The sequence below is a fragment of the Molossus molossus genome, unplaced genomic scaffold (assembly GCF_014108415.1).
Source record: "Molossus molossus isolate mMolMol1 unplaced genomic scaffold, mMolMol1.p scaffold_m16_p_9, whole genome shotgun sequence".
Classification (NCBI taxonomy): Eukaryota; Metazoa; Chordata; class Mammalia; order Chiroptera; family Molossidae; genus Molossus; species Molossus molossus.
In genome coordinates this window covers 22,395,934-22,422,338 of record NW_023425403.1, presented here as the reverse complement: position 1 = coordinate 22,422,338, position 26,405 = coordinate 22,395,934, and the positions used below count along the sequence as shown (strand labels likewise).

The 26,405-nt window shown below is 39.5% G+C and overlaps 1 protein-coding gene across 10 annotated transcripts in view; it reads right to left on the bottom strand.

The window, feature by feature from the left end:
• NRG1 (neuregulin 1) overlaps nucleotides 1-26,405 on the bottom strand; it is a 1,034,638-nt gene that overhangs the window by 90,460 nt on the left and 917,773 nt on the right. For 3 of the 10 annotated variants that reach the window (XM_036249748.1, XM_036249747.1, XM_036249753.1), the window contains exon 1: nucleotides 17,509-18,611. The exons of the other annotated variants lie outside the window; for them this stretch is intronic. In XM_036249748.1, coding sequence (XP_036105641.1) covers nucleotides 17,509-18,175 — 667 coding nt within the window. In that variant the 5' untranslated portion in view covers nucleotides 18,176-18,611. Of the gene's footprint in view, nucleotides 1-17,508; nucleotides 18,612-26,405 lie in introns of those variants that run through there. 10 annotated transcript variants of the gene reach the window in all.

The window sequence follows — 26,405 nt, the reverse complement described above, 5'->3', positions numbered from 1 at the left end:
AGGAGGCAGGGTGGTGGGTATGAATGAAATACTCCAGGAATATCCCTAACAGCCCTTACAGCCCTTCTCTGAGGAGCACAGAGAGGGGAGGAGAGACCTGAGGAGCTTGCTGAAGAAGAGTAAAAGAAAGTTCTAGATTGTGTTTGGAAGTTTCTTTTTGTTGGCTCAAAATTGAATGAAAATACATCTTCCGACCCTTCTTCTCTTTTTGGCCCTCAAACTGGAACACAGTTCCATCTCCAGTCCCCTTCCTCAAAGCCTGGGTACACCTGCACCTGCCCCAACGGCCGGAGCAGCTCAAGTCTGTGTTAGGCACTGAGAAAGGGCTTCGAACACGCTCAATAGAAAAGGGAATCCTTCAAAATTCACAGGATTTGTCAACATAAAAATTTCAGGAGTTTAAAACTTTGACATAAAAATGCCTATAATATAATATTAAATTTGTAAAGGTTATGAAATTGATCATAGCTAGATGTCATTTTGGTAAACATTTACACATATCTACACAGGATGGGAATTCGAGACATCGAACTGCATTATATGTTATTTTCTTTCTTTTGCAATTTTCACTTTCCCAACCCTCTCTCATGAAGATGAGAGTAACAGAAACAATAAACAGTATTTTTATAATAAACAGTATTTCTAAAGGTGGGCGTAGGTTGCAACCTGGCTAGGCAAATCACACTTTGCCATTTTAGCACATGCCATGAGACAAAACTATGGATTTGAAAGCCCTGACCTAAAAAGACTTCAATCATTTCTCCAAAGTACTTGATGAAATATTTTTTAACCAAATTTCAGATAAACTGCGACATTTTTTTAAAAAATCCATTAGAAACCACTCTATTAATTCAAATGCTAGTACCCAGCAGAGAAAGCTGCTTAACTCCAGATACCAGACTCCAATCTGACCTTACCCAGCTGATCTACTTCTTGCTGGACACAGCCATTGGGCTTTAAACATCTGGAACAATTCAAGACACGTGTAGATTGCAGCATTCTCGGTTATTTTCTTTTTCTGGGGTGCATACGAAAGGCTGTCTGTATTTCTAGAATGTGGAATTTACTAAGCTACAGAAATCTCTTGTTATTTCCTTTTTGGAGGGGGGGGTGAGGGTGAGAGGGTTGAAGTGGATCTCAGCAAGAAGGAAAGACAAAAAGATGTTTGTCAAAAAGATGTATCACCCCTGAGGCATTATGAATGAGTCAAGTCAATCCCATTGGTAAAAGCAGCATGCGGTATACACGCCTTACCCCATGTTTTGCTTTCTGCCTTTTCTCCCTAGAATTTCCATGTCATCCTTTTATCATCTCATACTCATCATGAATGAGAAATAGGTAAAGGACATCTAGAACAACGCACATTAAACAGTACGCCAGCAGGAATACTTCGAGGCTTAAGGAAGTAATTTCCAGGAAGGACTCGGTCGTCAAACCCTCCCTTCGGTTTCTGTCTATACCAGCGGTACACTCTGCCTTGTAAGCCTTTGATACTCTATTTCCGTATACATCTTTATAGAACATTCTTTATCAAGGAATATTAAGAAAAGATTTCTATTCTACATGATCTAAAGAAAACTGTTATTTAGTGAAAGGGGAAAAAGAGGACATCAGTGTTGTTAGAAGTTGGATCCAAACCGATTAAACAATAGGGACTATTGACACCAACATGTCCTCTGCTTTTTCTACTTCTAAACTACAGTGTCTGCTTGCTGGAGTCAGAGAAGCAGGTACCTCCTATTCCCTCAAAACAAGAGGAATCCTACAGTACAGAAATTAAACAGAAAACGAATGTTTTGCTCTGAAAACTAAAAAATAAACAGGTAAAATAGGAGACTAATTCTTGGTATAATGAACTATGCCAAAATGAGATCGGGGCCTTCACCAGGTCTCTGGCATGCATAAAGCAAGAAACAGTCCCAATCTGCCCAATGAGACAGCTGTGTGGTGAAGCTGGTGACCCAGGAGTCTCTCGGACGACCCGCTCAGGCCACTCAGTCCCAGCTGGCACATGGCCAAGAAGGCCAACACAGCCCTGCCACTTCCATCACCTACACTCACAGTTTTCTGACTGAGACCCATTAGAGCTAGAAACTGGATGGTTTCCATGAGCTCAGATGGAGAAAACACTCTGTTGACAACACAAAGCATACTACATCGTAACGGGAAATCCTGGCCTGGACTCTTCCCAGGGACTCAAGAGTTGAGGAAGGGAAAAAGGTCCTCCACCAAGATCCTGCATTTTAAAGGAGCTGCATAGTGCTCTCTGCCTCCTTCTCAGCATCAGCATCACCTGTGGGAACATGTCCTGAGACTCTTTATAAAAAATTCAGAGGCAAAATGTACTTCGGAACTGATAACCTGTTGACAATGGTCTAATGTGTCGTCAGTCGTCCAAGTTGGTCAGAGAGCTTTAATGACTAAGGATGAGAGAAAATCTTATAAATGATCAAATAGGTTAAGAAAAGAAGAAAGAAGTCCGTTCTCTCTTACTTTAGTTAGAAGCATCTTTGTAGGAAGCAGGGACAGGTTGAATGTAAGATAAAGAAACTACATTTATCAGTACGTCTCCCTAGGAAATTCTGTTTCTCACAAAATGGACTGAATTCATAAAAAACAACAGGGACACCACTGTTTTGATCTCCACACCCTACATGAACTAAACTAGACTGAAATTTGGGCGTGTTTCTAGAGCTACTCCTGCATTACGTTTGTTCAAGGCAAACTGGAAGTGAGACAAAATGGACAGGAACCCGGCCTCTCCATTTTTTCCCCTCATTTTTTCCCCCCATGAAAATACTGCTTCTATTTGCAGGTTTGAAAACCAAAGGTGAAAGTCAATGTATCTAAACTGAGTCCTTTCCTGTCGTGTTACTCAGAGATTTCACGTGGAGTGACTAGGGATTTCCATCTCTGAGCAGGGCCCAGAGGACAGACTTTGAAATGCTAAGAACAGTCAGTCTCTGATCTCTGCCCCCAATTCACCTTGATTTTGAAGTCTCTCTGGAACAAAGAACCCACAAATGTACACAAGTTTACATATTCAACATGCATAAAGGAAAAGTTAGTAGAATTAAATCCTAATTTCTAAGCTAAAATATTGAACTTCAGCTTCCTCTTTCCATTACTACTTTGGACACGAAGGAATTTTGGTGCAAAAGCAAAAGAGCTGTTCACAAAAGAAGTTCCCTTTCAAGAAATGCAAGATCAAGATCAGACAGCAGGCAAGAGGAACAGAAATTGGAATTTTTGCATCACTGAATGAATTCGAATTCAAATGGGAATTTGAGTACAAAATATTAAATATTCCAATCACATTAAAATAGTATGCTCAACTTCTTGCTCAAGTCTTTTCTTTTTATACAATGTTTTAATCACCAGAAGTATTTTATTATACTTATTTCTACTCTGATTCCAAAAATACTAACTTGCGAAAGATTAACAATCACTGTTTTAAATAAACAACCAAATAAGGAAATGTTTCTAGCATTAAGCACTTACATCTACAGCCATGCTATATTTGATACACCTCCAGTATCAAAGGCTTGTTTATTAACTGTGTAAATTACATTGCCTGTTTCCATTTATCAGCTTTGAAAAACTGAATAAATGTACCAATATACTGATTGCCTCTTTAATCCTGAAATATTCCTGTCCCTAGAACATAGCACATATATCACTAAAATTACCTGGATGAAAGAGCCACAAACTGAGAATGTTATTATTAATAGTCTGCTAAAATTTTATATCAACTTCAGTATTTCACAGTTCATATTTTGAACCAATTGAATTAACTAACTTGAGGGATTTATTATATATGTGTATAGCTTTGTTGGAATTTTCCATGAAAAAATTTACAATGACTTTGTAATACTAATATTCTCTACATGCTTTGGTAATACTGGTACAATTACAAGCTGAGAATTCACACACAGCATCACAAACATCAAAGAATTTGAAAAAGATAAGTAGTATGCTCTAAATACACTACACACAGACTATGTACTAGAATGCACTAACTACAAAAACAATATGTAATTCTGTATATAATTGCCGTATCAAAAGAAATCTCAGTATATAAGTTACTGGTGCTTAAGAGGATATACATCAGCAAAAGATTTTGATTAATCAGCAACAGTGAATAATGTCAATAAAAAGTAAAATAAAAATGCCTTTCAATTCTGGATTCTATCCATTTTAATTTTTATATAATGCCAGGGAAGAATAATTAATATTATTTAATTATGAGAGTCCATCAGGAAAAAGCAGCGACTGCTTCCTTGAAATTGGAGCACAAGTCACTTCCTACCATAAATCTCCTGATTCCGTACATTACAGAATATGTAGACTTAGAACACAATAAATACACATTGAATAAATGTATGATCTTGTCATTCAGAAATGCATTAATTTAACAACATTAAATTACTGATGTGTGCAAAATAATTTCCTTCCTTCCTTTCCTACATTCGATTAGTCCTGTGGGATTCTTCTTCCTAGTCTCTCTTATACCTATGGGTTTCTTCCCACTTTCTTGCACCATTCAGATTATGATGATCATCATCCTTATTATTTTAATGTCTGAACCATCAGTTTCTTCTGCTCTAATCAATTTATCCTCCAAGAAGGACGATAATAGCGCCAGCTCATGTTTTTCACGTGTGTGTTTGAAGGTTGACTAACACATGGCAAACACTGAGCACACAATGCATGTTCAATAAATGCAGGCTATCAACCAGTCCCCTCAAACCAACCAAACGGGTCCCCTTACTTTGACGCTAACGTGCCTGTATCACCTCGAGCTCCAGTGGTGCCTTTCCGTTCACCTGAAGTAGCGACACCCATCATAATTACATACATATCGTCAATGCTCCCCTTGCTTCTTCACCCCTAAATTGAACTAAGTATCATCTTTCAAGTTCTCCAGTAACTGTTAACCTTTCTGGTGTGGCTCACGCTGATCTCTCTGTTTAAAATCTGCACGTTTCTCCCTCAGCGCTTTGACCGCCTTGTATTGGCTATTTTCTCTCCACAACTTACCACCTTCTAAAATAGTGCACAATTCACTTGCTCATTATTCTTTTGTCTGTTTTCTCCTTTTAGAGATAAACTCTGGAACAGAGCCTACTGACTAGGCACTTGAAAAAGTATAGGAAAAGATGAGAAAAATTAAGTTTATTTGGCTCTAAAAAATTATTTAATGTAAAGGAGCACGGGGTACTAAAAAAGTACAAAATCAGATGGAATACCCTTTTTTTTTTTTTTGGACCAGGCTCTGTTTCTCACTAACTATGAAAATATGTAACGTCCAATCATTTCCTTAGGAGTAAAGAAAAATATTTTGACGAGCTTATCTATAAGAACTCTTAAATCTTTGAAATGTTAATGGTTCTGCTGTGACCCTCTTTAATAAAATTTAGATACTTCCAAATCACTCTCTCATTGGGGACAGCACCAATCATCATGTTAATTTATTGACGATGTCTGGATAATGAGCAGCTTTCTGCTGTGCGAAAATGCTAGCATTATGGCATCCAAAGCTTTTGCAATTGTTCTTCAACAACTAAGGGACGTTCACTGTGTCCCTTATTACAGAGTAAGGAGTCACAGCCATACCCTGAAGCATGCACGCGTATGACTGTCCACAGAATATCCATCGATGGCATGTGGCTAGTGAGGTTGAGGACAGCTTTCTCTCTCCAACCACCTAGACCGTGGAATTCTATTTCTGGCGGACAGGTGGACTGGCGGTTACATTTCTCAGCTCTCCTTCTCATTCCGAAGAACAATGCAGCTATGACGGCGACACAAGTCACACTGAGGAAATCCACGTGAACAAACCAAACCAGATGGTTTCATATCCATAGAATTTCCCAATCCGTCCATTGAAATCCCTGTCCCTTTCGTCAAGCCTGTTATATAGCAATACAAAGATATCCATTTGGAATTTAAGGAAAGGCGATTTAATTTTAAAACTGCACAGAAATCTATATATAGATGGAGCTATATTGGTCTCTCTATCTACCTGTCTCTCTCTCTACCTTATGATATATGGTTTCAGATCATTTTCATCCTTCCTATGCCTCCGTAAGAAGTCACTCTTGGTGTATCTCAATATTTATTCCCCAAATAGGCAAATAGGACACCTACTTTATAAAAGATTTTTCCAGGCACTGTACAGGGCATCAAAATGAATCGGCTGTAACTCTCAAAAAATGTTCAGTCTCATATGAGTAATAAGCAAGCATCCAAACGCGAACACGCGAGTGAGAATTCAGAAGGACTTAGGCAGGGCCGGAGCCCCCCGCCAGCGCTGCAGAGGAGGTGCGGTCCGCCTCTGACATGCACTTAGATACTGTGATCAGCGCCTGAAAACGAGTTCCGTCCGGTCTGTTCTTGAGGCCTGAGCAGAATTTGGGAAGGGAGAGATTATGGAGAGAGAATAGTTTTGGTAGAAGTAACAGAATAAGAAATGGATGGAGAAGAGAAACAAAATAATATTCCAGGTAGCGTCCCACTTGGCTAGAGCATGGCCCGTATGGTTTTCGGGGAAGAGCAGGTAGAGTTGGGCTAGACAGAAAGTTTGGGGTTCTGCTATGTCAGGACCTGGAATACCAGAGAAGAGTTTATGAGACAATATAAGTGTTTTCTAAATAGTGGCTATGGTCAAACCAAGAAATAACAATGAAATAAAAATAATGTCTATTTCGTGAATCGTAAGATTTTTTCAAATCAATTTTGCAATAGATCCAATAAAGCACATTAACTAATTTTGTAGAGTTCATGTGTTCAAAACAACATTTCCTATTAGATCCTCTGAACAATGTCTAAAGAGTCTAAAAACTGCCTACCCCCATTCTACATATAATGAAAAGAGTAACAAGTGAACAAATAAAATATCTGGGCGCTAGACTCAGGCCCTCTAAATCTAAGCACTCAGGGAACAACGGAGTCATTCTTCCCCTGCATCTGCATTCACATCCATTCCTGAACTCTGCCGACCTGGCACACAGGAAGAGTCAGGTTTGGTAAGAAAATATATGTCACCAACTCTTTGGCATTTTCGGAAGGAGAGAACCTTACTCAGAGACACTTTATCTTTTACATAAATGTTTAACCTGCTTAAAACTTGATTTACAAACCCCATAGGATATCAGAACTGTACATTAACAGGAATGTAAAAAAGTTTCATTAATATATAGTGTTTACAAAGTAACTTCATGGCTGAAAGCAGAGAATATGAAAAAATATCATCAAAATGTTCTGGCTCTATGACCTCTGGCAAGAAACTGAACACCTTTGAGCCTACTTCTCTGTTCCAGAAGAAAAGAAAGATTGGGTTGAAAGTGTCTCTATGATGTCTTAAAGTTCTGAAATTCTAATCAGGATTATGCAAGAACCCAGAATAAGTTGAAAATAGATATAGGTCTGGGGTTAGAATTCCTAGTATAACTTAATATGTCCTAATGAGATCACAGCATTCAAGAAAATTATAACCCACTATGTACTCAAGACATCACAGTAGTCAACATTATGTAGATAAATTCCATTTAGCAAGTAGCATTGATTATTAAAATATTTTGATCTAAAATGAACAGAAGTAAAGTTTCAAGGTGATAAATGATCAGCTATTTAGAAAACTCAGCTATCTAGAACAACTAATTTCCCAAGGATTTTGAGAAGCCAAAGATTTACTATACTGATACCATGTTTTCATGTATAGCTTACGGAACAGGTGGGGGATATAGGTTATTGGCTATGTGTACCTCGAGTTTCACAGTGCAGATCAGCTAAAATGACAGTCTTATGAAATGGAACTTTCTGGGCAGGGCTTACTTTAAATATCTCCCTATTGTCATTGAAGTAGAAAGATAAAAATACTGAAATAATAATTTTATATAATGTTTTTGTTTTCCAATGTAAACCAAGTCTTCCCAGATTACATGAAATTGTTCTTTCTCCTCTTTTTGAAAAATCATGAATTGTGGAATGGAAAAAAATTGTAAAAATCCAGCTTGTTTTAAGGATTATAGAGAAGAGTGACTGCAGTTGTAACACTGAACGCGGCCACTAATCATTCTTAAGATTTGCTTCGTAGGCAATACTTAGCATCATGTAACAATCAATGGTTACTGATCCCTTCTGCTCCCAGAAGAGCAAGCAATTATGAGCCAGGAAGCTCCACCAAGGGATTACAAACAAATGCTAACAAGAGTTCAATTCCACTGTCCTTAGATCATTCCATTTATTTATGGAGCTTTTATTGCATGACACAAACATACTTCATAAAACAAATACTTCCTGTTACTTAGCAAAGGAAGAGGCAACACTGAAAGTCATCAGGCTAATCGTGGTCAAGTCTGCGGTTAAGGTCTCATTCAGTCTCCCCCCAACCCATCTGATGAGAAACCACAGGTCGGGGCCATCCATCTGCTCCATAACCTTTGATGCTCTTGGACGCTGGCTTCAGAACAGGGCGGGAGAACTGAGGAGGAATGTCCTGTGACATCACTGGAGAAGACGTGATGGTGGGGTAGGAAATAGCAGACTAATGGAGAAGAGTAACTGTAGGATAGCAAGTAAGGAAGAAAGAAAGGGAGGGAGAAGGGAGGAGAACTATCTAAATAAAAGGATGTCAGTATCTGACACCAACATAGGTACCAAAGTTAAGACTTGAGAGTTGTTGCCCTGGCCGGTTTGGATCAGCGGATAGACAGTCGGTCTGCGGTCCTGAGGGACCCGGGTTCAGTTCCCGCTAAGGGCATGTACCTTGGTTGCAGTTTGTCCCCGGCCCTGGTTGGTCGTGCGGGTGGCAGCCACTTGATGTGTCCCTTTCATGTTGATGTTTCTCTCTCTCTCTCTCTCTCTCTCTCTCTCTCTCTCTCTCTCTCTCTGTCCCTCCCACTCTACCTGAACAAAAAAATGGAAAAATGCCCTCAGGTGAGCATTAACAAACAAACAAACAAAAAAAGACTTGAGAGTTGTCATGTCATTTGTTTGCCTATAAATTGTTTTCTAGGGCAACTGCCATTGTTGCAATCTTCTTCCTTCCAAGTACATATACATTTGCAAAAACTTGGTTTAATTTTAAATTATGAATTTTTAAAAGAAAATGAGTTACGGAGGAGATTTTTTAATTGCATGATTATATGAGCATTACATTCTGTACTAACTTTTGTTAAAAATAAAGTTCACAAATTTCCCCTTTTACTCAGATGACAACACCTCACACACTCAAGTGCATATCAGTGAAAATTATAGTGTATCAAGGCTCATCTTGTCATATCCTATTTTTTATAAAAAATGCTTTAACTTAGGAAGATTTCGATTATAGTTCATCATGTTTTATTAGGTCTAGCAGCTTCTTTCCTCTTCATCGTCAGGAAAGCTTATACCCAGGTAAAATCTGCCCTAGATTGTTGCTAATAAATATTTGCCCTTAGTAGTGGCTGCCTAATTGCTCCAATATGGATTCAGAGTTCAGTTTCGCAGTAAGTCTATTATTCTTGAATTAGTAAGAATCAAGATAACCAACACACAGAGTTTTCACTCATTTCTACTTCTATGTTAACTAATAAATAAAAACATATATTATACTGATTACTACACATTTTTGTAAATTACAAGCTCTAACAAATTACATCTCTGTGCAAGAAAAGTCATTAGGTACACAACAAAAACACCGACGCCCCTTATAAGTGCCTATATGCAGAACAGCACTGTTTTTTCTTTCTGTGGAATTGTGACCAATAATCTAGTTAATACTATTTCAAATTCACTGTAACAAAATCTCCAGCATATATTTAAGGTACAATTATTCTCTACTTATATAACAATTTTTTTTCTTTTAATTTTTATAAGCCTCACACAATTAGATATGGGGCTAGAGTTTTGTTTTTGTTTCTAAATTTATTGATAAACAGCCTTTTCCTCTATATTTTAAATAATTTTATTTACCCAAGAGTATTTATTAAGTAATCATCATTTCCCCTTTCATTTAGAATATTATGTATATGTATTACATATTTAATATTTTGAACAATATTAAAATAACTATGTTTAATTTGACTCATGTAAAATTATTCTATGTAAATTGTTATTTCCATGGGTTTTGTGAAATGCTGAAAACACCTTCCTAGTTTGAAACAATGACAAGAGCTAGGTGAACATAATTTTTATTCAGATAAAGAAGGATACATCATCTTTCCAGCCCAAGTTTTCCCACGCACTGCATCTAAACTGTATAGATTCCTTTTCATTATCCCAATCTTCCCTTAGAACCTACTTTCTTGACAAACACAATTTTAATCACTACCTGTCTTTTCCCCTCTTAACCAGTAACTCCTTATCAGTCTGCCTATAAGAAGGACCCTCACACCGTGACTTTTGGACATTACCTAAAGAGTAATAATCTATGCATTCTAGCCATTTTTTCTGGGGTACTTCTTTTTATGGCACTATAGTTCAAGAAACTAATAAAGTTCTATATCATTCTAAGAAATAACAAATGAATTCACCTGTTAATACTCCCTACATTTTTTCCTAGAAATGTTGACACTTGTGAATACGGGTATATATGAACTCTTGTAGAGAGGAAGTTAATATTTGTCCTAATATCAGGTATTTTTTCACTATAGTCACTTATTTAGTCCTTAACACAATAGCATGAAAGTTTAGGTATTAACATCCCCACTTGTGTGAATGTTAAATCCTAAACCTCAAGTAGTGCAGTGATTTGTTTAAAGTCAGGTAGTCTAGAGGTGGTAGAGCTGGGATTTGATGTCAAGTTTCCAGTTCAACTTGCACATCTCCACGATGCATCTTCAACTCTCACCACACTGCTAAGCTTTTCATAAGCTTCCCCACACTCCCCAGCTTAAGTCTCCAAACTTTAATACAGAACCGCTCTGTCAAAATCAAAGGAAGAAAAGAATAAGTGAAAAAGAGATTCACAGAATAAGGAAGAAGACTAGTACTTCTTTCATATTTGCTATGTTCTAGTTCTAGAAATTGGTGTTTTCCAACATCACAAGTTTTTCCCCAACAGCCCCAACAAATGCATATTACTATTCTCATATACAAGTGAGAAAACAGAGCAATGATATAACTTGCTCAAGGCCATGAAGCATGACATATGTATGGTTTTTGTTTTTGGTACACACACACATATATATATATATGAGATAAAGTTTAACTTATAAATTAGGCACAGGAAGTGATTAACACCAATGACTAATAATAAAACAGAACAATTATAACAATATACTGTAATAAGTTATGTGAATATGGTCTCACTATGATAAGCAACCCAATAACCGTGTCAGGTGCAGGTGACTAACAGGAGGGCAGTGTATACAGTGTGGGTACACTGGACAAAGGGATGATTCACATCCTGGGTGGGATTTGATCATGCAACTCAGCATGGCATGCAATTTGAAACTTATGAATTGTTTATTTCTGGAATTTTCTATTTAATAATTTTGGACCACAGTTGAATATGGGTAACTGAAACTGGAGAAAGCCAAATGGCCAAAATGAGGAGACTACTGAACTATTTGAATATAAAAGCTAAAAACAATTTGGAAAAAAAAATGATGTAGCAAAGGAAAGCATTATTTTGGTTTGGGTATCAGCACTGACACTAACTAGTTGTAGTGACCTTGGGCAAGTCACTTAAGTTTTCCAGATATTAATTTCTACCCTTTGGAAGTCACTCAAATAATCTCTACAAATGCCCAATATATAAAATTCTACGATTATAGAATGCCAATTATATTACTCAGAAATAACCTTTGAATGCAGATACACATACATATATATGTAATTAAATTCAACAAAATTAAAATGATGAGGATTAACTTTATTCATTTCTACTCAATCACTTCTCGTGTGAATAATATATGAACCCAAGTTTTTAACAGTTTGAGAACTAAATAACTGAATGGCAGAATCAAGACTTTGGACAGTATAGCTAAAATTCCTTGGAAATATATTAATATTCTTGTTCTGTAAGCCAAAAGAATAACTAGAAAATATGAACAGAAAGTGAAAACAAAACATATTTACAGCAATCCGTTTTCTAGAATCTGAAAATAATCTTAGACTCAATATACTAATAGAATTATATACATATTTTCCACTTAAGAGTGTGTTCCTAAAGACCCAAACAAATACTACTTTTCCAATGACTCCAATGACTTGTTTAAATAGTGCCGCATAGTCCAAACATGAATCACACAAGGTACCCAACTTGTTGGGAGCAGGGTTGGGATCGTGTCACTTTAAGATGCAGGGTGTTGCTGGCAAATCTTCAGAATTCAACAATACTACAAGAGAAACACCAGAGGAGGAACAGGAGTGATGGCCAAAATGTGAATACAATGAAGGTAAACAGATGAAATGTTGAATTCAGAGAGTATATGGTTAGGAAAGTAAAGAAATACTTCAAATTGAGCTGTGCAAGTAAATTCGTAACATCCATTAGAATGTAAGCCCTCTGAGGGCAAGGACGTTTACTGTTTTTCATTGCCACAGTATTAATCTTGAACTGTGCCTGGCGCACAGAAGGTACTAAATATATACTCATTAAATGAGTAAAAAGAGGAAATAATAGAAGAGAATCACTAACATACGAAAAAATAATAAAATGGAAACATGAGCATAAAAGTTGACATGGTATAGTTTATGGTTTAATAGAAAGTCAAATAGATTCAGTGGACAAGAGTTATATTCCTAAATCTTAGGGACTTCTAGCTTAACGTTAGACAAGTCATAACTTTTTATGCATCCTTTTCTAAATTTACAAATCCTCTCTTCTGCCATGCTTTAGAAGTACAGGCTATTATTAAAGGAAGAACAAAGACGTGTCATTTGGGGCATAGGGATCTTCTGGGAATGTAGAAATGCTGACTTGCACTAACATGCAAAGGCGTCAGCAGAAAAACTGGCATGGAACATACTAAGGAAAAGAAGAGGGAGAGATAAAGAAGAGGAACAAAAGTCTGAATTTATTGTGCCGCTAACAAACCAGTACACTGCTCATTGGCTGGAGACATTTTCTTGTATGTATCTTTGCACTATGTGTAAATACCGTTCAGTATCACAGTGCAAGAGTTATGTGAAAGACAGACAGGTGACGATGCTTTGCTATCTTAGAATGTGATGACATATTGATACATAAAGTCAAAATGGCCTAATTAGAAAAATAAGACATATTCAAGATAGAATGGGAAGGGAGAGGAAGGAAAAACACTGATCTGGGGACCATCAAGGAAAAACAAAGAGGACTGTGCAGCAAAGGGGCGAGTCATCTAGCTGTCTGCCACATGGCAGGAAAGAGCCCCCCCAGACAACCGCAGCAGATTGCAAAGCAAGCTGAACACTGTATGGATGGTCAAATAAAAAGGGGAAAAGACCACCACTACTGAAAATTGTATAAAGGCAAAACAAGAACGGAAAAAGAAAATTTAATATGAATAGTATGAACCCCGCATGCCTGACCGGGGCTCCTCTCACAGGGCCTCCCTACCGTGGGCCGCATCGGTGGGATGCCACTCAAACCACGAGCGCGTCTCGGGCTCTCGCTCTCGAACGGGGACGGGAGGACAGGAGGCAGGTCACCGCTGCGTTTCATACTTTTTGGATTTCACTGAACCTTTTAGGGTTTGTGAATTTTAATAAAATAATTTCACTAACTTGTGCAGAGTCCAGGTTGCCTCATCAGGAAATGTATAAAACGATTTGGTTCAAATTAGGGATCTTTCAGTTTCTAATATCTTAGGGTTTAAATGAGTATGGTCAAAGTGGAGAAAAGTTAGTTGAGAACACTATTCTGAAATACCTACAAGAACAGTTGCAAGAATCTAAAATAATCTATTAGGGTAAAAATGAATGCCATTTTAAATGGAAGGGAAGACATCCTCTGTAAATTAAATGAATCGTGTTGAGCTTTGCAAGTGGTAGAGATTCATATCATCACTGTGGTAACAATGGTTTGCCATGCAAACCAATACAAAGATTTAAGACAGAGCAAAACAAATGTGGCCTAAGATGAAAATTACTAATACATTCGTGTCCCCAAGACTGCTGTCCAGCTGGCTGCCCCATACACAAAGACATTTTCTTTCAGGATGGCACCATAGTTTCCTGGCTACCATTTAATTAATCAGCTCTTTTTATAGTACTCTAAGTTTGCAATCTTCCAGAGTCAGTTCTTTCCACACAAATAGAGGGTAAGAAAAATGTAAAAACCCAGGCAAAACAATCCTACAAATGAATGGTTCAAGTGTGACTGGCTGAAAACAAAAAACTTAATTATTATCATCGTGATATAATGAGGGTGGTAGTGAAAAACCACTAATAACACATAGAAAAACTTCAGAATTATATACATTTTTAGCCCTGTATTAGATTTCTTAAGATCTAGATGTATACATAGATTCCTATGGCGATAACATGAAAATATGTTACCATATGAAGGAAATATCATTTTAGAAAAGATGCACAGCCACCATATCCACAGGCAATTTTAAATGCTATGATTTGCCTTTTACTATAATAAAGACTAATGATATTTTAATTTTAAAGGAATCAGGGAAAAAGAGAGTACTTCCAATATTTATAGAATAAAACCCTAATACTAATAGGTATATTGGTTTGGGAAATAATACAGCAGACACAATTACTAGGCTTGTCTTTCCTCCACTGTCTCAGACTCAAGGATAAAGAAGAATCAATTAGCCCTCAACAGACTATGACCTTGAAGGTTACAGCTCTGTGGATAATATGCTGAATCTGCTGAGACAGATAGAAGAGGGAGAAACTCCTGAAACCAATGTAGAGCATGCGTTGGATATAATACTGTCATTTTAGAATATACACTATGATGCTTAGTTACTGTCAAAAAATGTGCACGATGAAAGTTCCAGTTCTTTCTGTGACTAAGCAATATTTTCTTAGATGAAAAGAAAAAACTCAAAGAGATGACAACATCCAGTCCCAAGCCTTTTTTTTTTTTTTGGCTTCGTTTTAGTTGATGCTTACACGCTTTTTTAAACAACAAAAGCAACCCTTTATCAGTGTCTGCAAACAAAGCTCCTGAGACCAACCTTTAAAAAAAGAAAAAAAAGAGTCACAATATTTTGGATATTAATAAGTTTGTGGGTTTTAGGCACTATTCTAAAAAATTAACACAGTTTCCCCACACAGAAAACCCTGCATGCTGTGCAGTGTTAACCAACTGTCCATTCCGAACTTTCCGGGAGAAAACTGCCTCCCAGACTGCGTCTCCAGGCCTGTTTCCAAGGCTGCGGCTGTGCAGCAGGGTGAGCACTGGTCACTGGGATGCTTTTAGGCAGCAGTAAATCTCTTCCACTCATCACAAGTGCCAGAAAATCAATGTCCTGGCTTGGAAAAAAAATCATTTAAAAAGGAAACTATAGGGAATGTATAATCTAGTAAAACACTCAGCAGAAGAATGTACCTTAAAAAAGAATTTCTCAAAAGTCACCACATACTTTTTGGTATGGTCCTAGATCAGGAAAACGAGCTGAACGTTTCTTTGTTTGCTTGTTTTCTTCCGATGATAAAATTACGGAATTTAACTGACAAGTTTTTCCCACAGGGTCCTCTTTCTTTCTCTGGACCACTAAACCTGTCTGACCATATGTTCATTAAAGGCAAGTTTAAAAGGCTAAAGACGCAGAAGTAGCCTTGATTCGCGGTGAATTTTGCTTCTCCTGGCAGGGTCTGTATTTGCTTTTTATAGCCTGTCATTTCATCTGGGTGTTATTTCCCGGTCACTGTGCCAGGTGGGAAGAGGCGGTGAATGCAGGGGTGTCTGTCAGACCTTTAATGATGCTTCAGGGATTTGATAAAGATACAAAGCACTGTCTGCAGAAAGGAGCTTCTTCCCTAATTACACCTGAAAAACAAGCCTCTTTTTTTTTTTTTGAAACCTCTGCCACTGAAACTGGTGTGTATGAAACAATCTTGAATCAAAAGCAGAAATTAAGTTTTCCTGTGTTTTTATAACACACGGCTCTCCCTCACCCTGAATAATGTCTGGAAGAGATATTCTTTATTCTTCAATACCACCTAGAGTAGTGGTTCTCAACCTGTGGGTCACGACCCCTTTGGGGGTCAAACGACCCTTCCACTGGGGTCGCCTAAGACATAACAGTAGCAAAATTACAGTTATGAAATAGCAACAACAATAATTTTATGGTTGGGGGTCACCACAACATGAGAAACTTTATTAAAGGGTCACGGCATGAGGAAGGTTGAGAACCACTGATCTAGAGAGAAACAGAAGGAGTATTTAATCACTGCATCCTCATCCTCAACTCACCTTTAACTCTGAGAGATTTTACATATGTTACTGGGAACCAAGTTCTCTGATCTCTTACAATTTTCTACTAAGGAGATATTCATCGACGGAAAATAGTGACAGAAGACAGAGAAACAAAAAGCACGTTAAAAACAGTTTTTTAAAAGCTACAGAAAACTCTTCCCTTCTATATTCATGTTTAGAACATTCTGACTTGTCATGGTTCCATCCTTGCCTACTTTCCATTACAAAGCATTGCAGTGACCCAGGACAAACGGCAGCGGACTGTTCTGCATTGTTTTAAAAGCGTGGGCTCTCTTCACTCACAGGTTATTAAGCTGGGCTGCTGCAATCTGAGCAGCAAATGACACATGATCAAAAAAAAAAAAAAGGATGTACACCTTACTAATGGATCTTGTACTTTTTAATGACTGCCAAGGAAGCTACTTAAAATTTGATTACAGAAGACAAGACTAATCTGGGAAAATCCTTTCATGCAGAATTGTACTGTTGAATAAAATAAGGCAGTTCTTAATAAGTGCCCAGTAACCAAAACTACAATCCGGGCAGGACACCGATCATTTGATGCTGGTGAGAGGCGAGCGCTGTCAATGTCTAAATTCTTGATGCAGTATCCGGAAGAACCAATTAAATGCAAACGTGGGGAGAAGTGGCTGAGGGGACAGAACACGGAGATGGAGACGGGCTTTCTGGGAGGCAGAGGATACGGAAAAGGTGGAGAGAGGGAACAGGAAGACGCTAGGGGAAAAGAAAGACAAAAATCATACTCTCTGCTATATGGAAGTCACACTTGCATAAAAAATAAATAAATGATGATCTGATATTCAAATTTCAAAAAAATATTGGAAATGAAGTGAATCTAACTTAAATTCAAGCACAACTCGGAGACGCTGAAGTTTTGGGTCCCCCACCCCAGTTTTAACAATCTGGCTAGAAGCAGCTGCTGGCAGAGCAATGATGCATACCCAGCAGTTTGTGAGATCTTTTTACTCCTCTCTTCAATGCCACCCCGAGCCTCCCAGTCACATGACATGCTTAAACAAAACCATGTAATTAAAACACAAGAAGACAAGAAAACAGCTAAGTGCTCCGGAGAGCACTCTGTAGGACCTCAAGCCCACCCTTGTCCTGGATTCATCACCACCTCTCTCTCTACTTACAAAGTTTAGGAGCAGTTTGGAGATTAGTTTCTGTTGTTTGTGGCTGAGTTGCTGACTTGGGTGTTCTCACCTCGGGGTTCCGAGTGGGTGAAGGGAAGGACGGAGCAGTGGACGGCAGGAAAGAAAAAGTAAAACCACGATTCTTCGGGGTTGGTACTGCTGAAGGTTCAGGGGACACAACAGCATTGTCAACTTGCACTGTAACTTGAACCTCAGGTTCAGACTGGGCCCTCGAGACAGGTGAAGTGTGTGCCTCAGATGACACCCACACAGCTGAGGCAGCAGTTGGATCCAGAGAAATAATAGGGTCCTGGCCTAACCCCCCAGGGTCAAGGTGAGTCGGAGAGTCATACTCAAATATCTTGTCCACGAAGACCCACTTGAGGCCGGCAATGCAGAGGCAGAGGCTGACTAGGCAAGCCAGAATGGGGACAATGCAGATCTTCTCGGAGTTCAGGCAACCTCGGAGGCGCTCGGCTTCCCAGCAGACGCAGCAGGGCACCGCCAGGCCCACGAGCCCGGGGGTTCTCCCATCTTCAGTCTGGGTCTCTGGCATGTCTTCTGCTGCTGGGAGCCCATCAAGAGATGGGTCTGCACTCAGCTGGGTGGAGGGGCTGGAGGACCTCTCAGCAGCTCCCTCAGACATGTCTGGGGAATAGGTCTCCATCGGCTCACCTCCAGAAGGCCCGGCCTCTCTCACGGTCCATTACCATGCAGAGCCTCCCCCAACCAAATGATACAGCATCTTACAGGGGGAAATCGATAAGGCGTCCAAGTCCAAGGCCATTACCAAAAGCAAGAGGAGTTCAGGAGGAAGGAAGGGGGGAAAAGCCTCTATCAACTACCAAAGAAAAGTATATTGTAATTCTTGACCGCTGTTTGGGGGCCACTTTTGCAGTTCGTTTAAATGCTTCTCCAAACCATCCCGGCTGGTCCAGAGGACAGGGTCCAAAATAGAAACCCAGCGGACCGGTGGGTCGATTAAGTAAACCAGTAGCCCAAACCGAAAGGCATGTTTCTCACCTCGAGCATCTGAAGCTGCTGCCGGCTCAGATGGAGAAAACAACTGTCATGCAGGAGAAGTAAGAGCAAAAGCAGGACCAGCGCTGGCGGCGGCGGCGGCAGCAGCGGCGGCGGCAGGAGAGGCAGCAGTGACAGTAGAAACAGCATCCTGTAGGGTTAGCGCGACGGCGGAACGAGGCTGAATCATAACAGAGCAGCAGGTGCCTGCCCTCGGAGCATCCCTGCAAACAGCATCCTCGCGCAGGCACCCGCAGGGAAGAGCCGGCCGGGAGGGGCGGTGACTCCCTCCCCGCCCTGCCTCCACCCCCACCCAACCACTCCTCTTTGTGCTTCTGGAGCGCTCATTCACTTTCTTCCTCGGCCGCGCTCTCTTTCTTCAGTCTCTTGCTCTTTCCCCCCCCTCCTCTTTCAAAGACATTCTCTCTCTCTCCATCTCTTTCTTTTTCCTCCCTCCTCTCCCAACCCCCACCCTCTAGCCGCACTCTAGAGCCGCTGGCTGGTCTGAGTAAAATCAGTAGACCCAGCAACACAGGACTGCCAGTGACTTCCTATTTTATCCAATTAGAAGGAATAAAGGCCATCAAATCAAAGGGAAGCAGGCAGGCACCAGTTAAGCGCAGTCCCCATGGCCCCCACCCCTCTTCTTTCCTTTCTCTTCTTCTCTCTGCAAAAGCGGCTGCAGGCTCCCACCCCCACCTTGCTCGCTCTCAGTCTTGCTGGCTCTTTCCTTCACCCACGGTTGGGTCAGAGAAAAGCCAGCGATCGATGCTAGCAATCTAACAAAGCTGGGATAGGGTGGGGGATGTAGGTGGGACCTTATGGGTTGGACCTGAGGCCTGGCAAAGTCTGATATCTGATTCCTCCCTGGAGAGGTAGCTTGGGAACAGCGATTGCTCCTGCCTGCTGCTGAGAGCCAGCGTTCCTTCCCCAGCCCTCTAGTAAGTTTTGTTCACCAAGAGGATTGTTATTACCTGGTTTTCAACCAACAGTTAGGACTTTTTTTCTAACCATGGACAGCTCTGCCTTCAGCCCTTTAATGAGGACTGTGTAAGACTTCACAGTGGCCAGGGTGAAGTGCTGAGAGCATGCTGGAGGAGGGGGCTGCTGGGTAGGGGGAGCTTCATAGACCCCTACTCCGGTCCCTTTTCAATGTCCACTTCCCTGTCCCATCCACAGCAGCCCTAGATGAATGTCAAGCTAATAAGAAACACTGGGAAGTAACAGAGCTACACAGGGAGCAAAGGCCACCGCTTCGCTTTAAAATGAGCCTTCACTGTGTCTCCACACTGCGGAGGCTTGAATTCCCTGGGCGATGTAATATATACCACATGTTCTCAGCTATAACTGCACTGCAATAATTAAGAAGAGTTTTCTGTAAGAGCATGCCTTTTTGGGTTAGGTTTCAGTAGCTTTACCTTGCAGAGAGTTTCAATGCTGATTTTTTTTTTCCTTTTGAAACAGCAGCCCTTAACAGACCAAAAGAAATGCACGGTCCTTAATAGAGACAGGCTTGCCTGAACTTCCCGTTCGGTGCATGTCAGTGCACGCTGTGTGCGTCTGGCCCTTTAATCCACACTTTACTGCGACTGGACATCTGAATGGTTTCCAAGGAACCATTTTGCTCACCTATGTCAATAGGAGTCTTAAGAACGCTCCTTAAATCTATGTTATATAACCATCATAGGAGTCTCAGAAGCAATAACATTTAGGGCTCAAGTCCTGAGAAAATCTGCTTTAAGCACTTTCTGTTTTGCATAGAGCAATCTCCACTACTTTGGATTATTTTTCAGCTTTAAATGGGCATGGGATTAGACTATTATAATTTCTTTCAAGATGAAATTATTCTATAATTATAAATAATTAAGAGAATATTAAAATCTTAAAATGTGGTTGTAGTACTATAGCTAACAACCACAACAAAAGCCTGAACCAATGTATATAATCATAATTACAACGATGACGAGCTTATGAGCTAAATGAGTTATCCTAAAGTTTACCTCTCCATAATCTGCACTTAGATCCCGGTGTCTGGTATTTTAATATAATTCCTAACTCTAAGTTCTACCTTTAACTATTTGATTTTAAAGTAGTGACAGTCTTCTTAAAGACTCTAGCGATGGACATGAAATTTCATATCACAGAAAATCTATATTGAAGCATTTACAGTATTCAAACTGAGAGGTGTTATGATTTTAATTCTCAATATCCATGTAAATTTTCAAAAACAGTATAAGTAAATGCTTATGCTAAATTAGGGTGATATATAATTCCTTTAGAGACCACCCAGTTTAAAGATGTGGCACTTAACTCCTCAAATCTGCCCCAAATCAATATTACACTCAAGTATAAGATATTGGCATTTTATCCACAGCTGAGGTCGTCTAAATGTCAAAGACCAAAATGGCATTCAGGTAGCTATCCCAAGTCAGGCAGAGAAGCAAGATACCAAGAACAGTAACTCATAGATAAGAAACATGGTCCTGCCCTGGCCAGTTTGGCTCAGCAGGTAGAGCGTTGGCCCACGAACCAATGAGTCGCGGGTTCAATTCTGTTTGTTTGTTTGTTTGTTTGTTTTTAATCCTCACCCAAGGACATTTTTCCATATTTTGTTCAGATAGAGTGGGAGGGAGGGAGAGAGAGAGAGACAGAGAGAGAGAGAGAGAGAGAGAGAGAGAGAGAGAAACATCTATGTGAAAGGGACACATCGAGTGGTTGCCCACCCGCATGACCAACCGGGCCGGGGACAAACTGCAACCGAGGTACGTGCCCTTAGCGGGAACTGAACCCGGGTCTCTCTAGATCGCAGGCCAGTGCTCTAAACGCTGAGCCAAACCGGCCAGGACCGCGGGTTCAATTCTGGTCAAGCACACGTACCTCAGTTGTGGTTCGTTCCTGGCCCTAGTCAGGTTGTGCAGGAGGCAAGGAGTTGATGTGCCTCTATCACATCAATGTTTCTCTCTATCTGTCTTTCTCTCTCCCTCCCTCCTACTCTATCTAATGATAAACAGAAAAATATTCTCGGGGGAGGAACAAAAAAAAATAAATGTGGTACTTAACTTGCACTAATAACAACTACTCACCTCTCCTTAATTATTAAACAAATTCAGCAGACAAAGACATTACTATGCACTAGCTGTTATATCAAAGACACTCAACACTTACAAAGGAAAACAACATACTATACAAAGGCTAGGACGAAACAAGAGACAGACCTGTGGGTTGGCACAGCTGCTCTTTCTCCTGGACCACACAGTTCAGACTGTGGCATGTGTATCTGTCCTCCCTGGAGATGGACCAAGCTTGTAGCACCTTGAAGCTAAGATCAGCCTGCAGAGAGCCAGCATCCTATAAAGTTGTTTCCCACCAAATGGGAAGGTGAATGTAATTGAGGAAAGGGAGGACAGGAGGTAAAGAATAAAAAGAATCCTCCGTGAGTTCTATTCTTGAGAATAGGCGCCAGAAGTTGCATTTACCCCTTTAGCAAGTCCTCCTTAGCAATAGTGAAGTGAGGAAGGGTAGTGTACATGGGATTAGGGCTCAGAATTTCCTTCAGATAAAACATGCCTGTTTGCAGGAGGAACTACAAAGATAGATCACTTGACCTCTTTAGGCGTCACCCCGAAAAAGCCCAGGAACACCCATATTTCAATGTCCCCTTAAAAATGAACAAGAGACAAAATTTTACTACCCTTTGAAAACCACATCACCACGTTCTTCATAACAAAAAAAGAAGCTACATTTATGTGCCGCCTTTGTGCCAGGAACTCTGCTAGGTTTTTAAGAGACATTATTTTTTATCGTCACCAATCCTGGATAGTACATATTATCTTGGAAAAGAAACAGACTCAGGCAGCTTAGGTCATGGACACACAGCTATTAAGCTATAGGACCAAGATCTGAGCAAAAGTCTGACTCATGCTGTTTCTGCTGAAAAATACTGCATCTCTTTTTTAAGTCAAAAGAACGCATCTCATTATGTATTGCATACCTATCACTTCAATGGGAGCATAAGCAAACCAGAAAGTGAAACACTGAAATAGTCGTTACCTTAATGTAATTAGCAAACAAACTTAAAGGCACCTAGGTTCCGAAATAAGAGCCTTCTAAAATTTTACCTACTGATTTTCAGACATTATAAGGATTAAGCACAGGCTATTTAAATATCATCTATTTATAGTTTACATCGAATGAACTCTTCCACAGTTCCAGTTCCAGGATTTTCTTTGGAAAGGTATTTCAGTTGTGTATTGCTATAAAACAAACTGCCCTGAAATACCTAAAAATAATAACCACTGTATATTATTTCACTACTCTGCAGCTTTACTGGGTTCAGCTGAGCGGTTCTTCTGCTCCATTTGATGGTAGCTGGGGCTGCAACAGCTGGAGATGCAATTGGGCTGAAACATTAAAGATGGCTCATACACAACTGGCAGATGATGCCAGATGTCAGCTGGGAGCCCAGCTGGGACTGGCGGATGGTGCACCAACAAGTGGCCTCTCTAAGTGGCTTGGGCTCCTCACAGCGTGGCAGCTGGATTCCCAGAGGAAGCATCCCTAGTGGGAGGAAATGCAAGCCGCCAGGCCTCCTAAGTCTGGGTCTGGAAGCAACACAGGTTATCTCCACTGCATCCTACTGGTTAAGCAGTCACAGTGCCACCTGAGATTCAAAGACAGGACAAATAAATCTTGATTGACAGAGGGACAAAGAATTTGCAGCCACAATTAATCCACCACAGCAGGTAAGGAAGTAAATGTTAGTAAATCAATCTGGGTCAAGAGGAGAAACAATAATATAAAAAGGATCTGATTTTTAAACACACACTATTTCTGATCCACTTTTATAATATTCCAGCTTCTTTCAGGCCAGCTTCAATGAAGAAAACATTCTATTATATCATCAGATTCATCTGCTACCTCAATTTAAGCTAGGCTCTTTGGTTCTGCATTAATTTTATGCATTCTATTATCAGAAGTATTTAGCATAGCTCCAGCAGATGAAAAAAGATGATAAATGCCATTTTGCTTTTGACCTCATTACCCAAACTTATTTTCTCTTTTGCATTTTTCTCCCTGTATTTCGGCTATTTCACTCTGACAATGTTTATCCCTGAGAAGTTTATCCCTGATCCTAAATTTTATGGCTGAAAAAGCAAAATTTACTTTTCGATATCTAATACCACGATGACAGCAGTAATTTCATTTTGGAGATGATTATGTATAACTTACAATGGTTTATTTGCTAATGAATTATGAAATCATGATTTCACAAGAAACCTTCAGGGCCTACAGGTAACCTTACCAACATGCTGCTTGATGAGAGAGGGGACAATGTCCTCAAGTGATGTTAGCCTCATCCCCCCATCTGAAAATTAACCTCCCGCTCAAGGCTCAAGGCTCGACTTCTTGCCTGCAAGTCACAGACCCAGCATTTCTTAACCATAGCACTGTTGGGGCATGGCTTCACAGTCAGTGTTGTTATTTAATTATGTCTTATATATAGAAATGAAGAATGCAGTTCTTTGAAGGTCAGGTCTATCAAGCTGTCCCCAACCTCGAGCTATGCTATCTCTTGAATACATACTTTGTTTGGTTTTATTTTTCACTGTGATTGAATTGCACAGCTTATGTCACTTCTAAGACATTGGCGCACTTCTTTTCATACCATCTACCTAGTCAAAATACCTTCTATAATCTCCTCCATTTTTCCAAATCTCTTAAGGTCCGGTTCAGACACACCCTTATCAATTTTTTTTCTCTTTGTGCCCAATATGTCTCTCATGAATTTATCTTGTTTTACTGAAACTCTGTTACCCCAACTATGCTAAATCTTAGCCACCACAGATCTTTCTGGTGGATGAAAAATTGGGAATAAAACAAAGCTTAACTATGTTTCCTGTCATTCTTCTCTCATCAGCCAAACAGAAAAGTTGTCTGAGGGCCAACCAAATCCATGTAGTCTCTGATGTTCTACAGAATTCATAGTGGTAACTGGGTGAGAGGACACTCATTTCACCTTAGTGAGCAGATGTTTTCTCCCACTATGAGGGCTAGTCAAGATCCTGACTGTACTTTATTCTTTCCCAGTGAATATTTACCCAGAGAAGAGAATTTGACTTCATAGTAAGAATTATTTTGTGAGGTGTTGTATTAAGTGTTTGATATTGACTGTGGGTCTGTGTTCTTATTCTGTACCAAGATGATCAATTTACACTGGTACATTTTGTTTCTTATGAGTGCAGATCCCTTGTAGCTCAAGATACAGGAAATGATCTCCAAGATGAGAATGTGAGAAGTATATACAGAAATATATTTTTATCATATGTGATAAAGAGAGTTATATAGTTATACTTTGGGAGAACCTATTAATTTCTCACTCTTCACATATAAAACCATCAGTTATAAGCAGCCACAGTTCGTTTTGTTTTTAATTTTACAAGTCACCTTTCTTTTTAAGTTATATTGGGCATGCTTTGGAACGAGACAGAGATGGCGACTGCAGAACATGGTGATAAATGCCAATAAACTGTTCACGTTAAAATGGTTAATTTTATGTTAAGTGAATTCCAACTTAATAAAAAAAAATTATACTGGACATGCACCATAGTTTCCGCTTCTCTAACATTTAATTTTAAAAGGGAAACATGTTCTAGATGGCTAGTTTTACAAGTGGATGGCCCTAAAATAAAGAGACTTTTTTATGTGTACTTTGCCCTTTCTTCTACAAAAGCTCAATAGGTCACATGGCATTAAATCTCTGGCAGTTATTAACTATGAACGCTGAACTGACTGATGTTAGCGAAGCGATACTGCATCCCTAGAAACTTCAGAACACCAAATAAAGAGACAATAAATTGGTATGTCCTTGAGAGTTTCAATTCAAAAGAAGTTTTATGAAAAAATGAGAAAGGTTTATAACTATCTCATTTTACATAGTTAAAATATTATTTCGTTGTTTGACTCCATCCATTGCCTGTTTACTAGCATTATGAGCCAAGGACGGAGGGAAGTGGCAGTATCCCGGGATTACCGGCACTTTCTACACCACCAGAATGCACGTTCCATACGGAAAAGAACTGTGATGTTCCCATCACTGTATCTCTACGACCTGGAACATTCCTGGCGCACAGTGACTACTGCTGAATGAATGTATCCCTATGGAAACTATACTCAAGGGAGAGGAGTCAACTATGGGAAAATGTCTTAAAGACATGAGTACTCAAGATAGAGTTTTAGTTGAGTGAAAAAATGCAAATAATGTTAAATTACTCTGTATGTACGTATAACAGAAAGAAGAAAGATCAAAAGGAAAACTACCTTTATAGTGACTATTGTGATGTTATATAAATGGATAGTCATTCGTAATGTTTACTAGAGCAGTATACGTTGTACTAATTACCTTGAAGAAATACCTCTGCCTTGTTTCATGAATATTCACTACTGTAAGTTAAGTTCACAGCACAGGGCAGCACAGCTCAGAGAGAATTTGTTTGTTTGTTTTACCCTCAAGTCTTATGACAAATACAAGTGGTAATCTGCAGTTTTATATATATTTACATGCATAATCTCATTTAAAGAAAATAATAGAGGCTATACTTTGATAGTGAAAAAGCAATTAAACATAAGGAAAAAATGCCTCTGATAATCAATGCTAGTTTAATACAAATTCAATAAAGCTTCAGAAATGGAAGTAATTGAGCATGATTTATACGTAGGCACTAGCTATTTGTTTCTAGTTCAGTTGCTTGTCAGCTGAGTCTATAACTGGTCCCCACATCAATCCAGAAATGCAGGGCTAGAACAGCACATCATTTTTACAAATGCTCTAGAAATCTGTTAGTTTGATTTTTAAATTTTCTTAAACTGTTGGTCATGGG